Source organism: Dendropsophus ebraccatus, chromosome 4, assembly GCF_027789765.1.
Source record: "Dendropsophus ebraccatus isolate aDenEbr1 chromosome 4, aDenEbr1.pat, whole genome shotgun sequence".
Lineage (NCBI taxonomy): Eukaryota > Metazoa > Chordata > Amphibia > Anura > Hylidae > Dendropsophus > Dendropsophus ebraccatus.
The window spans coordinates 116310635-116330478 of NC_091457.1; the positions used below are offsets into that span (position 1 = coordinate 116310635).

General features: G+C 46.0%; 1 protein-coding gene across 4 annotated transcripts in view; it reads left to right on the plus strand.

Moving 5' to 3' along the window:
- Positions 1–19287, plus strand: part of CAMK1 (calcium/calmodulin dependent protein kinase I) — a 116024-nt gene extending 96737 nt beyond the window's left edge. For all 4 annotated transcript variants that reach the window (XM_069966835.1, XM_069966833.1, XM_069966832.1 and 1 more), the window contains exons 10-12: positions 182–269; positions 3921–4053; positions 17668–19287. In XM_069966835.1, the coding sequence (XP_069822936.1) occupies positions 182–269; positions 3921–4053; positions 17668–17771 (325 nt within the window). In that variant the 3' untranslated portion in view covers positions 17772–19287. The remainder of the gene's footprint in view (positions 1–181; positions 270–3920; positions 4054–17667) is intronic.
- Positions 19288–19844: the final 557 nt, after the last annotated feature.

A 19844-nucleotide genomic window follows, 5' to 3' on the forward strand; every position in this document is an offset into this window, starting at 1 on the left:
AGCTGCACGTAAACAGATTGTAATGGCAAAAAGTCATAGGTGGAAACTTCTTTTTATTTTGTTTTATAATTGTTAACAAGTACCCATTAGTAGAAAATTATTGTTAAGAGAGAAAATATGGGGGGCGCTATGTAGGGCTTTTTATGCAAACTTTAATATTCTGTTTTTGTATCTGTCATAGGATTGCAGGCGACACTGCACTGGATAAGAATATTCATGAATCAGTCAGCGAGCAGATCAGAAAGAATTTTGCCAAAAGCCGGTGGAAGGTATGGTCCCTCGTGCTGATCACTGATGAAGCGCTTAAGTTCCACATACACCATATACTTTTGTCATAGAGGTCCTCCGATCAACAACCAACAGATGATGCTGGTGGAGGTAGGGGTTGGGTGTAATAGAAAATTACCACCCCACCCCTTTGTTCTGGAAAAGAACTTTTTGGTTGCAGCTTACCCCTTCCATCCCCATAGAGAACACAATATCGCTCGGTTGTTCCGAATATCCCTGTGTATGGGGAGGAGGGGGCCGGACAGGAGGGGCTGAACCATCATTTGGGCGTCTGTTATTGAAGGTACATGGTCACCTTAAAGGGGTACTCCGGCACTAATAAAAAAAAAAATCAATCATAAACATAGTTTTCACACTTACCATCCCTCAGGAGTCTGTCTCCGTTTGAATTTCCCGCTGTTTGCAGGTCCCTAAACCTCCAGTTGGTGTCTTCAGTTTTTCTTTGCTTCCTGGTTTGGGCTTTCCCATGATGCACTTTGTCTCCTGTAATGTCTAACTGACTAAACTGTTAGATGGCTTACATCTTGCTCAGCCAATCAGAGCTGAGCAACCGGAGTCATCTGACAAAGGGAGGCTTAGACCCACCTCCCTCTTAATGATGTCATTGTCACAAAATGGCTGCCACAGAGCAGCCTGGGGTCAACAGTCGTTAGGTAAGAATGAGTTTACTTCACTTCCTGGTGGGAAGTTGAGGGGGGAAAAAGATAGGGAAGGGGGGCAGACAGGTGATTGACACTAGGGCTGGGCGGTATACCGCAAAAATACCGATACCGTCACTGGCGTTGGTTAACCGACTTCAACTTAGCCAGGACGGTAATTGCGGTATTTTTGTATTTTTATGTCCCCGCGCCCGTCCTGTCAGAGCCCCACGCGCGCGCGCACACACACACACAAGTGGCCCGGCACGAGCGCTGCACGTCATGTGCAGGGACGCCGGTATCGCCCACACCGCCCCCGTCTGGTCCAAGCGACCTGAACCCCGCCCCCCCCCGTGCGCGCACCTGTCCGCCCTCTCTGAGGTCCTGTCCTGCCGCACCGTCCATGCGCCCACCACCTGTCCGGTCCGGCGTCCCTGCTCACCGAGGGGAGTACAGGACAGCCGCCCTCACATGCTGCTGCTCCTCCAGCTCTGACACGGCCGCGTCCCTGCACACACAGGACAACGTGTGTAGCGCTCGTCGGCCGGGTGGGGGGGGGCACTCTGACGGGACTGTGCTGGTCCCCCCTCCCGGACCAGTCCTGTCCGAGCGCCCCCCCCCCCCCCCCCACACACCCGGCCGGCGAGCGCTGCACACATTGTCCTGTGTGTGCAGGGACGCGGCCGTGTCAGAGCTGAAGGTGGAGGAGCAGCACTTGGGAGCAGCTGACCTGTCATCTCATCCCCTCAGTAACAGTACAGGATAGGAGGAATAATGGCCTGCAGCGGGCAGGATAAGTTATTGCTGTGTGTGGTATCCTGCCTGCTGCAGCACATCCATTCCTCCTATGTTACAGTCCTGTACTGTTACTGAGGGGACTGCAGTCATACACCCATGTACGCCCCCCCCTGTACAGTCATACACCGCTGCCCGCCCCCCCCTGTACAGTCATACACCGCTGCCCGCCCCCCCCCCCCCCCGTACAGTCATACACCGCTGTCCGCCCCCCCCCCCCCGTACAGTCATACACCGCTGTCCGCCCCCCCCCCTGTACAGTCATAAACCGTTGTCCGCCCCCCCCCCCGTACAGTCATACACCCCTACCCCCCCATATAGTCATACACCCCTATCCCACCCTGTATAGTCATACACCACTACCCCCCCATATAGTCATACACCCCTATCCCCCCCTGTATAGTCATACACCCCTACCCCCCCTGTATAGTCATACACCCCTATCCCCTCCTATAGTCATACACCCCTATCCCCCCGTATAGTCATACACCCCTATCCCCCCGTATAGTTATACACCCCTGTCCACCCTCCCCTGTATAGTCATACACCCCTGTATAGTCATACACCCCTATCCCCCCGTATAGTCATACACCCCTATCCCCCCGTATAGTCATACACCCCTGTCCACCCTCCCCTGTATAGTCATACACCCCTGTATAGTCATACACCCCTATCTGCCCCGCCCCCTGTATAGTCATACACCCCTATCCCTATGTGCCCCCTGTATAGTCATACAACCCGATCCACCCCCATATAGTCATACACTTCTATCCCTATGTACTCCCATGTATAGTTCTGTACCCCCATCCCTATGTACCTCCTGTATAGTAATACACTCCGATCCACCCCCATATAGTCATACACTTCTATCCTTATGTACCTCCTGTATAGTAATGCACCCCAATCCATCCCCCCCATATAGTCATATACACGTATCCACCCCCCATATAGTTATACACATGTATTCCTATATGACCCCCTGTGTATACACATCCTGTAGAGGCTGTATACCTGTATATACACATCCAGGTCTCTGCTGAGACCCCTAATAATGACAAATAGTAATAATGATAATAGACTAACCATGGGTTGCTGTTCAGTTCTTTTTTACTTTTTCTAATCAAAATATCGCCAGTTTGGCATGGCAAGTGGGTGTGGTTTGCTAAAAGGGGCGTGTCATAATTATCGTTACCGCGGCTACATGTGCGATAAACCGCGATATTGATTTAGTTCAATATCGCCCAGCCCTAATTGACACCCAACTTTGTAATGTGTTTCAAATACTGGGAAAAAGCCTTTCGCTGGAGTACCCCTTTAAGGCTGCATTCTGACAACTTTTTTTTTTTTAGACAAAATAACAGCCGTTGTTTGATAATGACAGCCATATTTTAACAGCAACTGCCATTACTTTACATAAAGAAGTCATAGGGATATTGATTTGGAAGATTTTAGTTGTTTGTGAGCTCTGGATCCTCACATTTGCCATAGAATCTTCTCAGTCAGTGTTGTCAGAGTGGGCAGACACAGGCACTCTCCATGTAGGCCACCTCTTCACATTATCTAATGAGCTTTTATGTATAGCACATTCAAATGAGCAACTATGGTCTATTATTGAGAAAGCAGAGTTGTGATTAAATTTGTTTCCAGTAGGAGGCGCTCTGCTTTCGCAAATGTTTTTGTTCGTCTCCTGGCACAATATCGATGCATTTATTATGAGGTGTTGACTTTTTGCTAAAATAAGGCAACATTTTTCACAACTTCAGGATGACTGACACCACGAGTCATTATGTAATATTGACTCACTGAAATATACTGCAAAATGCTATTAGAATTGTGTAGCTTATAATAGGATAGGTATAGGCTTTTACACTGACAGCAAAAGGGATGTGGCCTAGGATATACAGATCATAGAGGTAGCTGTTATCGGCTCTATAAGAGCCCAAATTAGGTTGCCTTATACTTCTGTGTTGTAATAGCACAAGGGCTTTCAGTATGTATCAGAGTATGGGTCACGGATCGTTTTTCTTATGCTAAAGATGGGCAGAGGATCTAATCAGATTCAGACTGTTTGTTATAAAGATAATGTGATGATGTAAGTCCCCAGCAGGGGGCATACTATGTTGTGCAGAACTGTTTTCTGCCATCTAATAACTTTGCACATTTCTTTAAAATCCTAATGATGTCTTTTTCTATCTACAGCAAGCCTTTAATGCCACAGCTGTGGTCCGTCACATGCGTAAATTGCAGCTGGGGACCAGTCAGGAAGGCCCTGGGCAGACCACTCCTACCAGTCCCTGCCATGGGAACCTATTGGTGCCTGGAGACAATCATGGTAAGTGCATATAAGAGGGCTGCTCAATGTCTTACACTGGTGACAGCAGGGACTGTAAAGTTCATTAAAACACCCTACACCCTACATAGGAGTGAAACTAGTTCAAATCTCTTTAAGGGGCATGTCATCTACATTTTTTTTACTGATATAGAATCAGATACTAAAAGTTGTTCTTTTATTTAATCTATTTCTATTTTCTGATTGTAATTTCTTTTTATTTCACTTTTTATACATTGTTATGGGGGCTGTCATGTTGTCTGGGCTGTTTTTACCTGCATTTAGTGACATGCTTTACAGCAAGACTTGTCTGTGCCCTTGAGATGAATGCGAAACATTACGGAGTGCGCTCTGTACCCTTTTTGAAGAGGTCATTTCACAGGGAGCTACTATGGTCTCCCCTATCTACTGGTGTCACATATCGCTGCAATGCTGTACAGTTCACTTTTCTGCAACCTTCTCTTATCACTACAGACATAAATGGGGCCGTGTCAGATATTGGCAGCGGAATGAAAATTATGTGACCCGTTCAACTTCACACTGCCAGGATCCGCAGTGGATTTTTCTGCCCCTAAGGGAATCTGTCAGCACTATATTATACTTAAAGAACAAGTGTAAGAGTAAGTGATGCTAAGCTGCAGCATACATGCATGCATGCCTCTTTCCTCCCTCCCCCAACCCTCCTTACGATGTATGATTGATGTACTAGGCTCACTAGTACAAGCTAAAGCCTGTATATCAATCATACAGGGGAGGGAGGTGTGGGGGAGGACAGAGGAGCGCATGTTGCAGCTCAGCCTGGCCTAGCTCAGCCTGCCCTCTATGACACTTGAGCTTTTACAGAAAGCATGATTTTATAATTTTGCTAACAGCTATCAGATACAGTATATGCCTATGTCTGCTGCAATAATAATGATATCGCGATGAGAGGTTACCTTTTAAAGGGGTAGTGCGGCGGTAAACAATTATTCACAGAATAACACACATTACAAAGTTATACAACTTTGTAATGTATGTTATGTCTGTGAATGGCCCCCTTCCCCGTGTCCCACCACCCCCACCCGTGTACCCCGAAGTGTGGTGCGCTATACATACCTGTCACGTGCCGACTCGTCTCCGATCTTCAGTCTGCAATGTCGTCTTCGGACGGCCGGGCCGAATCCCTCCGAGCGTCCTGAGTGCCGGCCGCCCTCTTCAGCGTCATCAGATGCTCAGCCGCGATTGGCTGAGCACAGTTATGCTCAGCCAATCGCGGCTGAGCAGCCAATGAGGCGTAGGGCGGCCGGCACTCAGGACTGACGGAGGGATTCGGCCGAAGACGACATCGCTCACTGAAGATCGGAGACGAGTCGGCACGTGACAGGTATGTATAGCGCACCACACTTCCGGGTACACGGGTGGGGGTGGTGGTACACAGGGAAGGGGGCCATTCACAGACATAACATACATTACAAAGTTGTATAACTTTGTAATGTGTGTTATTCTGTGAATAATTGTTTACCGCCGCACTACCCCTTTAAATATGGACTGCCCTAATATCTATAGATAACGGTTATGCCCCCAAAAGGTGCCAAGCAGAGGGGCAGAAACATAGCCACTGCTTTATATACAATACTCCTTGAGGGCACAAGCTCTTTTCTGTAAATTTCTAATATACTATGTCCCCATTTTCAATATCTGTTCGTTGCCAGTAAATGGCAATATGGGAATTCTTTTAAAGGGGTTATCTGGGCTGTTGCCAGTTTGCACAGAAAATGAAGGGGGGGGGGAATAATGATATAGTCCAAAGAACTATTGACCTCTCCAGTGCTATCCCTGATGATGTGATGGCTACATATTGGCATATCTACTAGGAACAGCACTGAACTGGGAGTGAGCAGAGGGATTAGTACTGTGTGTAATACAGATTGACAAAAGCCCAGAAACCCCCTTTAAGAATTCAGAGCGGTTTGTAACACTGACTGTAGGTATTGGTGAAATTGCTATTTTTTTCAGGATAAACCCTTGTTGTCTATAGCAACCAGTCAAATTCTGGCTGTCAATTTTATAGCTGTCAGCAGTTGCTATGGGTAATGGCTTCCCTCTTTGCTTCTGCCCTCACCCCCATATATTGTATGTCTCTGAGCAATGTCTCGTGGTTGTTCTTCCATTGTAACGCAGCTGTCGATGGAGCTGAAGTCATTTACTTGGACTGTCAGAAATCCTTTGACTTGGTTCAACAGCAGAGCTTATTGGCTCGAGTCAAGAGCCTCGGATGTAGAGGTAACATAGAGTAGATAACTAGAAGCTGCAACCAGAGGGTATCATCTGCAGGAAAGGCCTTCTGAACACTGCTTTAATACATCTTGTACCAGGGGCGTAACTAGAAATGGCTGGGCCCCATAGCAAACTTTTGATTGGGGCCCCAACACCCTCAATCGACCACTACGCCATAAACACACTCAGCTCTACACAGGTTCTGTACACCATATAAATTACAGCACAGTTATATTAAGTGACTCACAGGGGACGTCTTCTCTGATCGGAGTTCTTTCCTTTTCATCTTCTCCATCTGTCCTGGGCCGTTATGAGAACTTCTCCGAGCCACGAATCCACAGAATCTGCCAGACAGACATATTAGACTCCTCACTCTGGCACCATCCTCATCTCTATACACACTGCACATCTGTACTGTCCCCTTTACACCCTCATTTAGTGGGTAGCCCTGACTCTATGTGACCCCCTAATAATATATGCTCCCCTCTGTGTATTCCCTCTCCCCCTATGTTGCCCCCCCAAATAGATGGCCCCTCTCCCCCCACCCTCCCTTATAGATGGCCTCCTCTCCCCCCTCCATATAGATGGCCTCCTCTACCCCCTCCCTTATAGATGGCCTCCTCTCCCCCCACCCTCCCTTATAGATGGCCTCCTCTCCCCCTCCATATAGATGGCCTCCTCTCCCCCCTCCTTATAGATGGCCCCCTCTCCCCCCACCCTCCCTTATAGATGGCCCCCTCTCCCCCCACCCTCCCTTATAGATGGCCCCCTTCCCCCTCCCTTATAGATGGTACCCTTCCCCCCTCCCTCATAGATGGCCCCCTCTTCCTCCCCACCCTCATAGATGGCCCCCTCCTTCCCCCCACCCTCATAGATGCCCCCTCTTTCCCCCTACCCTCATAGATGCCCCCCTCCTTCCCCCCACCCTCATAGATGCCCCCTCTTTCCCCCCCACCCTCATAGATGCCCCCTGCTTCCCCCCACCCTCATAGATGCCCCCCTCTTTCCCCCCCACCCTCATAGATGCCCCCCTCTTTTCCCCCCCCCACCCTCATAGATGCCCCCCTCTTTCCCCCCCCCCCACCCTCATAGATGCCCCCCTCTTTCCCCCCCCCACCCTCATAGATGGCCCCCTTTCCCCCACACCCTCATAGATGGCCCCCTTTCCCCCACCCTCATAGATGCCCCCTCTTCCCCCCCCCACCCTCATAGATGCCCCCCTCTTCCCCCCCCCCCCCACCCTCATAGATGCCCCCCTCTTCCCCCCCCACCCTCATAGATGCCCCCCTCTCCCCCCCACCCTCATAGATGCCCCCCTCTTCCCCCCCCTCATAGATGCCCCCCTCTTCCCCCCCCCCTCATAGATGCCCCCCTCTTCCCCCCCACCCTCATAGATGCCCCCCTCTTCCCCCCCCCCACCCTCATAGATGCCCCCTCTTCCCCCCCCCCTCATAGATGCCCCCCTCTCCCCCCCCTCATAGATGCCCCCCTCTTCCCCCCCCCCACCCTCATAGATGCCCCCTCTTTCCCCCCCCCCTCATAGATGCCCCCCTCTTCCCCCCCCCTCATAGATGCCCCCCTCTTCCCCCCCACCCTCATAGATGCCCCCCTCTTTCCCCCCCACCCTCATAGATGCCCCCCTCTTTCCCCCCCACCCTCATAGATGCCCCCCTCTTTCCCCCCCCCTCATAGATGCCCCCCTCTTAGAGGCCCCCCTCTTTCCCCCCCCCTCATAGATGCCCCCCTCTTTCCCCCCCCCTCATAGATGCCCCCCTCTTCCCCCCCCCTCATAGATGCCCCCCTCTTCCCCCCCCCCTCATAGATGCCCCCCTCCTTCCCCCCACCCTCATAGATGCCCCCCTCTTTCCCCCCCACCCTCATAGATGCCCCCATCCTTCCCCCCCCCCACCCTGCAGGCTGATAAAAAAACAAAACTTAACTCACCTGACAACGCGCTCCCACGTCGATGCTCACTTCTCCTGGTCTGTCCTCGGCTGCTGCGCGGCTGCCGGGGGTGTCGCGTCTTATCCCCGGCAGCGCGCGCATCCCAGAGCTCCCTGCGCGCCAGAACCGGAAGTCAGGGCCCAAGGCGCGCAGGGAGTTCTGGGATGCTCGGCTGCCGGGGATAAGACGCGACACCCCCGGCAGCCGCGCAGCAGCCGGGGGAAGACGGAGCCCGACTCTTGTGACCGCAAGCAAAACAATGCTTGCGGTCACAAGAGTGATTGATCGGGAGGGCCCCGTGGGCCCCCCTTCGTGGCCACTGCCTGGACCCCAAACAGCTGTAGCACCCGGGAGGCCTGCTCAGCCGCCGGGTGCTACAGGCTGTGTGAGCTCCGGGGGCCCGCGCCACGGGGCCCCGTAGCGGCCGCTACGGCTGCTACGGCGGTAGTTCCGCCAGTGTCTTGTACCCTGGACACACAGGTAGCCGGGCAAAGGCACAATTTTTATGGGTTACAAGCTCTTAGTGTAAATTTTAACCTAGTCACCAAAGGCGCCCTGCTGATCTAGGGAGGTTTAGGGGTTACCAACTAATATTGGTTGTTTGGATGATACTCGAGTAATTGGAATAGCTGCATTCTATTTAATTTGGTGCAAAATTCTAACAGAAAAAAAAATCAGTTTATCCCCCCCCCCCCCTTCCCAGTAGGGGGAGCTCTCTGAATTGAGAATTATACAGTTCCCATTGAACTCAATAATAAAGCAGTATGCAGTAAGGTGCCTCTGGTGGTAGGTGGTAGTGGAAAAAAATTTACTCAAACCTCTAAGAAATGTTTGTGAGAAGCTAAGTTTTAGGGAACCTCCCTTAGTGCACAACTCATCCACTGGATCGCCTAATTTCTGTGCCTAATATTACACTAACATGCAGCCCGGAAACTGAGATATGAGCTTCTGTTTGTTAGGATGCTCACACCGTATGGCTATGTTCACACAACTTATTTTGAGCTCCGTTTAAAATTACGTCCGTTTTTTTTTAGTCTAAAATAACGGACGTCATTTAGCTGTCTAGCCTTCCCTTGGTACAATGGCGGCTGTTGGTAAATTATTCTAGTTTAGGTGGACTGATTGCCCTTTGGGTGTGTCTTAATTGAAAAGTCCATTGAATTTATTAGTAAAACGGAGAAAGAACGGTGACAACAAAAAAACTGTGTATGAACAACTAATAAAAAAACGTCCGCTGTTGGAAAAAGACGTCCGAAAATAATTGTCATGATCATTATTTTAATGTCCGCGCCGATAACGTCTGTTCAATACATTGTGCGCATTGGATGTCCGTCTTCCCATTGACTTCAAAGCATTGCTATTGCAGTCAGTTAAATCGCGGCAAAAACTGACGTTTTTTTTTTATATCAAATATCATTATATTTTTGGCGTTGTGTGAATATAGCCTATAGCTGATTCGACTACAGTGTAGCTGCTATGTCATAGGCAAGCATGAGGGCAGTAAAGGTTAGGAAAACTTCAGCAAACAGCGCCTCATATCTCAGCTTGCTTAACCCCTTTTACATGATATTATTACATGACGGTTTTTCTTTGAGTAGTAATATTCAAGACTATAAGAAGGAAACTAGTAGACTCTTTTTAGGCCAAATCTATGTAATCAAATTGAGAACAAAAGTAATTTTATAGATTTTTTTTTTTTTTCCTGAAGACAAAGCGTCTGGCAGGAACTCTGAGCTGTTCATTTGTTTTATGGAGTTTCTCAGTGCGATGACTTCACATTGCTGACTTAGTCGGAACGATTTATGAACATGCAGGGGTATTGAGACATGGAAGTGCTCAGTGCAGTATGTCTGGCCAAATATATGTGTTTTATAGAAACCTAACCCCACTCAAAGCCTGAAGATTCGGGGGGGTGTAATTGACATCCCTTAACATTAACATTGGGTGTGCATGGGGCCAGATTTCAGTCTAAACAGCCTGCGTCTATTGTATAATATGAAGGGATGCAAGAACGGGTACAGTACTGACATAAAAAAAAACTGCTATACGACCCCCACCCACCCCCCTAAGGAGAAACCTTTCAATATGGTAAACCCCTTTACACATAGACACACACATCAGCTGATCCCCTCTGAATATCCGCTAACTTCCTAGGGTTTGGCTAATTGCATTAATGATTTTTTCTTGTGTACAACTTGTAGCCTGCGCTTGTAGCACTAGGATAGATTATGTATAATTACTTCCTCGCGCCTTCCATGTAAGCTGTTTTTATAGTTGTTTGATGGAAACAATGAAATGTTGTGACACATCTAATTAACCCACTATTAAGCTGTGATCGTAGCCAAACCTCAGACGCCATGCGCCTTTCCTGCCGGCTGGTGAAAATAAATCTCAGCTCAGCAATCCCAGCTACATTACAATTTTCTTACCAGCCATTGATCCCTACTTCAGGCTGGGGAGAAAGTCCCACTGATTCCCTATCTTTTAAAGGTAATCTGTCAGCTTTAGATCTCAAATGTCAAGGAGGCTGTAGAAACATGCATGCCTGCTCCCTCCCCCACCCCTCCCTGCCTTGATTGGTTGATGTACAGGGTTCAGTGTTGGAAATCAAAACCTGTGTAAGAATTAGTTATGGCAGAAAGGTTGCTTGCATCCGAGCATGATCTGAAGCTTACAGATTCTCTCTTTCACATTTTTAACATGCATCACAAGGCCCTACTACACAAAACTATTAATAGCCGATAATCGTTTAGTGTAATAGAAGACAAGGATCGTGCATGTCGGCTGATCTTTGTCTTCCAACATGTTGAAATGGCATCGATCAAGATAGTAGTGATATGCTGCCGCCGCTATCTTCTATGGGCTGTCTGAACGATCTAGCGCCCCTGCACTCCCGCTCGCTGTTGGCACATGTAATAGCGCCGGCAGCGAGCGGGGAACAAGGAGAAGATTGCTCCTCTGAATGGTCCTGTGTAATAGGGGCTTTAGGCTAGGTTTGGCCGCTTGCCGGTCATCTTTTTGGGCGTCCGTCATTTTGAGGTCAAATAATGTCCGTTATTTTGCAATGACGTCCGTGATTTCAAAATAACGAATGTTCTTTGGCCTCAAAATGATGGACGTCCAAAAAAAGACGTCCGTCTAACGGACAAAAAAGACTTTGTGTGAACCTAGCCTTTAACAGAAGAATACTATAATTCACAATGTTAGGTCTGCTTCACTACAGTATATAGCTTTTATTTCTGAGACAAAATACTATTCTATCCCACAAATGTCAGTGTATACTGTCGCAAATAGATTACGTTTGGTCTTTTCAACCCTCCGGGCACGCCACAGGTAATTTGTTGTGATATTCTTTAGAATACATTTTTGCTGGTATTCCATAAGTAACATAGTACGTGTTATAAATGTAAACCAGACCTAGCAGCATGGACAGCAGCCAAACTGGCTGGGAGTGACTCCGTAAGGGCCTGGTAGGTTGTCACAGGTATCTGGAGCCATTATGACTGCATTGCATCCCACATCTGCTGGAGGGTGTGTGGGGAGGATCCATAGAACAAATAAAACGATTGAGGTGGTCATACAGGTCAATTGGGGGTCAAGCCAAAAGAATTAGGTGGGCCGTGGGGTATTTGGAAGTCTTGGTAACATTGGCTACATTTCTGTCTTGTTGGATCCCAATCAGCATGTATGGGTGTATGGGTGATCTGCAAGGGTGGATACCCAAATTGCTGGAGAGTACCTTCCACATGGATAAGTGGGCCCAGAGAATTCCAGACTATAATGTTACTTACCACAATGATTGCAGGGTTATTGTTCTTTGTTGTTTCTTGTCTGACACTCCAACGTCCATCAAACGTGACTTATTGGAGAAAGCAACCTATTGGCAATCGGCAGAGGGCCTATTCTGATATGTAAATAATTGCCAGGTTATGAAGGGGGGGGGGGTGTTCAGCTAACTTAAGTATAAGGTATAATGGGACCTGGGGAACTTTAGTGTACACAAAAAAAATGGGAAATCTGTGTATCTCACCTATAAAGTCTACATCCCATTTCCTGACATGAATCAGAAGGAGGCATGTTGTCATAAGAATCCCTTAGTAGTGCAGCCTTTAGGCTTTTTGCCTGTAACTTGAAGCTGTCATATCTTAGCCTGAAAGGGCCTTTTATCTGTTATGATGGGACTCTCTTCCTATATACCAGGGAAATCAGATCAGACATGGGTTACCATGGGTGTCGGCACTCAACAGAGATAAACTGATACCATAGCTCAGCACGTGTGGCCAGTAGACAAAGCCACCATTATCCATCTGCCCTGTGGCCCCTCGATGAGCTGCAAACGTGTGAACTCATTGTGCACGGAGAAGTGCCCGCTCTCTGCACTGAAAAGAGCTTATTGTGTTGGACATGGTTTGTTTGAGCTGTCTCCCTGTAGCTGCTCACACCTAAAATAACAACGTAAAATGCTCAGCGCTGCAGTCATCCGTTACAAGCGTGTCCCGGACGGCAGGATTTTCCCATGAATATGTATGTGAATTTGAGGTTAGGCCAGAGGTTGTCACCAATGGGAATATCGGCTATGTGTGATTCCAAGACAAAACTAGAGTGAGAGAGTTTACCCTAATGTCCGCTGTACAGTAAATGCATACAAAGCAGTGCCATGATTCTGCTGGCTCAGCTGCTGTCCTCACGTAGCCTCCATTCCAATGTGCAAACGTGAGAATGTTATCAAAACTGCTAAACCGAAAAGAAGAAAAAAAAATGGTTCCTTTTGTAAAAAAAAAATAATCTCTCGCATTAAAATTCCTTTAATCCAGCGTCTAATAGTCTAGATTTTTCTTGGTCTTAACCCCTTATTAATTTTATCTGTTTCACCACTGATTTACACATTTGCTCAATATATTGGAAGATTGCCGTGATATCCTTATCCTAGCCTTAGAACCTTACTGGGAATTTAATAGACCAAGTCAGAAACTCTCAGAAGGGGAAGTTACACATGTATAAATCCCCAGTCATGTTCTAGGGCTTCATAAAGGAGAAAGCTATGTCTAAAAGGAGGCATCAGAGGTGGTGCTCTCCTGAAGAAGAAACATTACTCACAGCGATAGGCCTCTCTGCAGCCGGCTTACGCCTTGCTCTGTACTGATGAAGAGCTGTCTGCAGATGAGTAATTTTTTCCTTTTTGGAATTAAATCTTTCTTTCCATAATACCCAGCGGAGCATGAATAGCCTATAATTCCCCACACGTCTTGCTGCTTCCCCAAAAATTATAGACAAAACTTTTTGACCAGTAAAAGCATAGGAATTTCAAAGAGACTTTGAACCTGTTGATTCTTTGGGCAGACGGCGGAATTCGCCTGTGCATAGAATGGAGCCTATGGCACGGGTGCAGATGCGCACGTGTGTGAGCTGCGGAATCCGCAGAGGATGATCCGCCCAGATTCCGCCCAGGGTATGTGCTCATACCCTTATATTGGGCCAAGGAGTGCCGGTTGAATGGAATTTTATTAAAATATCTGCCCATGGCCAGCTCCAGGTTTTTGTGGGCACTTGAGCCACAGAGCCTCAGTTTGTGGAGCAAATCATGGAGATAGGCAGGGAAAGAATTGTAGCAGGAGAAACATGTGGCTTGAAACAATCCATGGGGTATGAGAGTAAGCCTGTGCTGACGCCAGCCCTGTATCTGCCTTTGGCCTTCATATAAACTAAAATAGACTACTTCAGCTTCATTTATTGTGTCCTTAGTCAGTATTGGTTATACAGCTTTTTAAAGGGACATTTACCATTTTAATTTAAATTTTTGCTGACCCTACAGTTGTAGTGGGTCTTGTTTTCTTGGTTAATAACTAATATACAGAGTGGTCCAAAAGTAAGTGGATAGAAAAGAATAACGCACACATTTAACTGGATCTGTAACACTGGTTGCTAGGGGCAACTGAGCCAATCAGATTCCACCTTTCATTTTCCTAAGAGTATAATCTTTATAAAAGAAATTCACATTGTAAACAAGAAACAGACTTAGCTATTGGAAAACCCTCAACACTTCAATCACAAAAGCCTAATGCCCTGTCATATACATGTGACCAGGGCAGCCAATCAGTGATCTCCTATGGATGGCATGTTACTGTTGTAGCATGTATCTGCTCTGTCCCACATGATAATATTCCAATACTGAAAAGGTTTCCTCTCTCTTTTATTGCCGAGTTTGCAGTTTTTACATCTGGCATTGATTTGTTTCATGAGGTCTCCAGTTTCTTCTTGTTACATCCCAGTCATTTGTGCAGAGAATATCTTCTTACAACGTATTTATACCGGGTGTGCATACATTACATAGTAAGTTTAGGTTTACATACAGCATAGCGCAGGGGTCAAGCAGATGTTCGTATACACAGGGGCCAATACACCATAGACATGTACATAATGGTTGCTTATGTGATGGTTCTTGGAATTAGACACTGCAGAGTGGGATGGAGTCCTATAACATAACATAACATGTGCTGACCCATAGTACACAATCAGGGGCGGATTAACTTTACCCTAAGCCCTGGGCTGTCCTCCAAGCCTGGGCCCCCCAACCCCATTGTAACTATGGTAGCACTAGCATGGTGCTCATAGTACAGGATAGATAATGTCATGATGTCCTGATTTGTGCAAAATTGCAGTAAAAAAGCTGCGATTTTTTTTGGAAATCATGGCAGAACCGTTGACCGGAGACAATACACCACTGAAAGTATAAGTCTGTTTGAGTGACCATGGGCCCCCTAGGAGCTCAGGGCCCCAGGCTCGGGCTACCGCCTGAAAAGGACCTATTATAATCCGCTACTGTACACAATTGCCTACCTCATTGATATGTTATTATCTATATATATTATGTGTGCTTAATGATATTTGTACAACTGGTAGAACCCATCAATGTCTTATAGATAATATTACATAGTAGGCCATAGGCTTTTCCCCAAAGTTTGCCAATTTTTAATTTGGACCCAAAAGCAGCCCTGTAAATAAACTCAGGCCTGAGGCAAGAATCTGGAACGACTACAGACCCTCTAAACAAATACAGACCCCAGATCAGACCACCCCCACCCTCAGCCAGACCTCCTAAAGCAGGGGTGTCAAACTAGTGGCCCTCCAGGTGTTCCAAAACTACAATTCCTGTCTTGGCTGATTATCGGCCGTTTCAGACGATAATCCTTTGGTGTAATAGATCATGTTAAAAGACCACGATCAGCCAACGATCAGCCAACATTTATGATGTCGGCAGATTGTGATCTTTCAACATGTTGAAATAGCCCGATCAGTGCAATCTAAGGATTGTCTGGGCCACCCCTCCTGCTGCTTTCCGCGGCTACTCTCGCTCCTCCCGCTTGCGGTCTGTGCTTGTAATGGCACAGGCAGCAAGTGGGGAAGAAGGAGGAAGCGAGTGTTAAACTGACAGTTTGGCGCTCGCTTCCTCCTCCAGTATCGCAAGGTTTGCACACATTTGCTTCAGGATATACAGAAATATGATAGTGTGACAGTATCTGTGCGGTCGTCCACACACTTGTGACTTCAGGGATAATTGCCTAAATTACAGTGTACAGCAGTCTTAAGGTCTTTATAGACTGGACGATTTCTGGCCATCTACAGAAGCAAACTAACATAAATCAGCAAAATCAGAGCTTGTTTGCAGCGCCTTTGCACTGTAAAACTAAAACTAATAGTGTCAAGGAGGCACAAACAATCCCTCTATTGTTTGTGCAGCCATTTAAACACATTGCTATCGGCCGTAAATCCCGTTTATGCAAGGAGGTGTCCAGCCGGTCAACAATGATTTATAGGCCTGCACAAAAGATGCGATCAGCTGATCAGTGGGTGTTTTCCCGCTTCTCAGCTGATCACTTTCATATGGGCTGACTATTGCCTGAATTATGCTACGTTTACACGGAGCGATAATTCGCCCAATCGATCGTTTAATGATTTTGAAGCAACGATTTATTTTTTTTTATAAAGATCAGCGTTTAGATAAATCGTTAGAAAAATCGTTTGAAAATTCGTAAGAAAAATCGTTATTGTGATCTTTTTTAAGATCGCTTAAGCCCATCTTTTAGGGTAAATAGGTGAAAGACTGTTTACATGAAACCAATCTGCGAATTTTCAGCGAACAACGAACGACTATTTAAGAACATGTTGAAAGATCAAAATGAAAGCTTTCTCGCTCGTCGTTTGATCGTTTGCTGTGTTTACACGGTACTATTATCGCTCAAATGCCATCGTTTATGCGAGAATTCAATAATCGTTCCGTGTAAACGCACAATTAGTTTTTTTATAGCAACACTCCTTGCCAATAATGTGTAAAGGGGCCAATATTTGTACAGGTTTCAAACATAACTTTTATTTGAGGTTTTCGCCTAGTCAAGATCTCTGTTGGTTGGCATTGAATTGAGAAGTCTCATTTACACCCAAAGACTAGTTCAGACTTTGCAGCTTAAAATGTAGACTTTAAATGCAGATAATATCTGTTTGAGGAATATTCTGTTTTATCCTCTTCTCCTCCTGCAATGGCTGCTAACATAGAACTCACTATAGATTCAATAGCAAACATAAGGAAAACAGTAATGCCTCCATGTGTTATCATCTTTATTTGGAAAGCTGCCACGTTTTAAGCGTTGATGTATTTTGAACTATAGTTGAAGAACTGCATAGTATATTTTATTTTTAGGCTATGTTCACACAACGTATCTTTTGCATTAATCACGGCCGTTGTTGCCAATTTGCAACATTGGCCATGATTAATACAAAAGATATATTGCCATGTATGTCAGAGGAATCCCGGCCGGAGTGTATACACAAAGTATACTCTCCGGAAGGGATTCCAACCGGCCGCACAAAAAACTGACTTGTCAGTTTTGTGTGTCCGCTTTTCATTGAATAGCAGCCGCACAGACCTGTCAGTTCAAACAATGGAGAGTGCGACTCTTGCCGCACTCTCCATTGTGTGCTATGGGAATTGGGATGTGGGCACACACGGATGTGTGCGCCCGCATCCCAATTCAAGATAAATGAAGTTCATCCGGCCCGTACTGTATGATCTTCATTGACAAGGCCAGTGTTTCACGTAGTGTGAATCCGGCCTTACATTGACTTGGAGATGCTGAAACTTAAAGGGGTCGTCTGATGTTACTAAATTATAGCAGCTTTCTTTCGAAAACAGAGCCACATCTGCCCATGGATATTGCATCTTATATACAAGTAATTGGAGCTGAGATGCAGTGTCACACAAAACCTTTGGACAGGTGTGGCAATGTTTTTAAAAGAAGACAGACATATTTTTCCAGTCCTGGTGTTGCAGGGCCACAAGGTCAAAAAGATACAGAAAACCATTTGGTTATGATCCTGGTATTAGTATTAGTGTCTTATTGTACTGCTCTGTTTCAATCCTAGGCTCCCTTTCAGACAGCTGTCAAGACCGCTGTTCCCAGAAGACTCCAGAGAACAACTCATTGGCCTACAGCACCCACCACTGCCCTCAATCAAATCGGGTCTAAGGTTGACAGCGTGGATATGATGTCACTGGAAATAAAAAATAAAATTAAAAAAAAAGGCGGCCATATTGAGCGTTACCCTGGTCGAATGCAAAGGGCAGATCTTCAAGCAAGGACAGACCTTACCTATCAAACAATGGGGGGTGGGACTTGGGTAGTGAAAGAGGGTACTGAACGAAGGGGGTAAGGGCAGGCCTATTTATATGCTTGTATGTATGTATGATGGAAAAAGCATGGGCCTGATGGAAAGACCGAAAGTTTACAGGTAGCCCAAGGACGTCCTTCTTAAATTTTTTGTAAAATGTTGCCTGCACATTGTATGTAGAGGGAGGGAGTATGTAAATTTTTATGTCAAAGACTCTTTGCTGCTGTGTTACTTAGCTTCCAGTGAAAACACTTTGTTGCTATTAGGAAGAGGTTGAGGTCATGAAATATTGTCGGGAAAGACTCCTAGTTGGACACCACAGTATCTCCATTGTGGTAGGACCATAGGATAAATGATATCTCTTAAAGTAACTCATGACAAGCCATGATGGGCAGAGGGATTAATGTTGGTGAAAGTTCTTGTTCTTCCAGGCCTTGAGCAGATTCTCAGCTTATTCTTGGTGCAGTGCGTTGTATACATGAGGAGATAGTGTGATAACACGCAGCGTTCCATGTAACACAAAGAAGCACTCTATGCTTCACATGAAGCCTCCTGGTTTTGCTAACTTTGTTTTGTGGTTTTTAGTGGCGGGAAAAGGCTAAATGTTTTCTATAGTTTATTGAAAATTTCTTTAGGGACACATTTGCTAGGCCAAACAGTATTAAAACCCGACATGGGTAGTTATTACTGGGCTAGATACTGGATTTGTGAATGTATTTAACTACAGGTCATTATAATAAACCTCTACAGCCTCCCCTCCCCTGGGGCCTCTAATACCATAGTCCGCTGTGGGCCATTGAAACAGTCTGGTGCTAACATATGCCAACCAGATTAGCCAATACTGTAGTTATAGATGGATCTCCAGTATATGTGTGCCATTACCTAATGATGATCTTTTTCTTATTAGTGGTTTAGTTCCTTTAGTATAAAAGCATTCTGTCCTTGGAATGGAAGCCATCAATCCTTGGTTTGTGGTGGGCTTGTGCCTACATATGGCAGCCAGTCAGATTAGGCAGAGCTGCAGTGTAAAGCATGGAGGAGGGACAGGATAAAACAGTGGATTTCAGACTACCTCAGACTCCACTAAACTGGTGACCATAAATAACAGGGAAGCGTGGTGTATAAATTTTTAAGTGCACACCAAGACAACCCCTTTAAGGAGGTTAATCTGTAACGGTGCTCTCTGTATAAAATATAGTTTATAATCCATATTTTTTAAAGAGACTCCTTACAAACTTTGTAGTTCTGCCTATATCACGTGTAGCAAGCTAATCTCAGTGCTTTTTATGATAAGGTAAAATGGATACATGTGTTCTGTCTCTCTAAATTGAATTACATCATTACCATGAAATAAAGATAGAAACTACTGGTTTATATTCTCATAAACGTCTAAATATTAATTATTGGTTAGGCAGTACTTGCTTCTTCCTATGGAGGGTAGTAACTTGGGAAGATCACAGGGTATTCTCTAAATTGGCTCATATGGTACAATGCAATGCTAAGGTTTTGGTTCACAATGTGGGATGCTAGGTGCCGACCTTGCATCCTGTTTTACAGTCGAAGCCTTAACATGAATGTCTAGATTTGAACACCAAACTATGCATTGGATGCTTTCTTGGTATAGCTTTATAGGATCAGAGCTTTGTTTTCCTTATAGAAATACCCTGCATAGATAAATGATAGAAATCTGACTACCTGCAGTCACCTCTAGAGGGAGCTTGCAAGCTTACTTTATTTATATACATTGAACTAGCTAAAATCCTGTCTGCAGGTGATTCAGAGCTCTGTATCTGGAAAATATAGCACCAACTGCTATAAAGATATAGCATTACTACGACAGTTCAAAAACAAACAAACATTTGACTTCTCCAAGAGACCTGTCAAAATTTTTGAAGCAACTGTGCCAATTAAAATTTTTAAATTTGACAAGA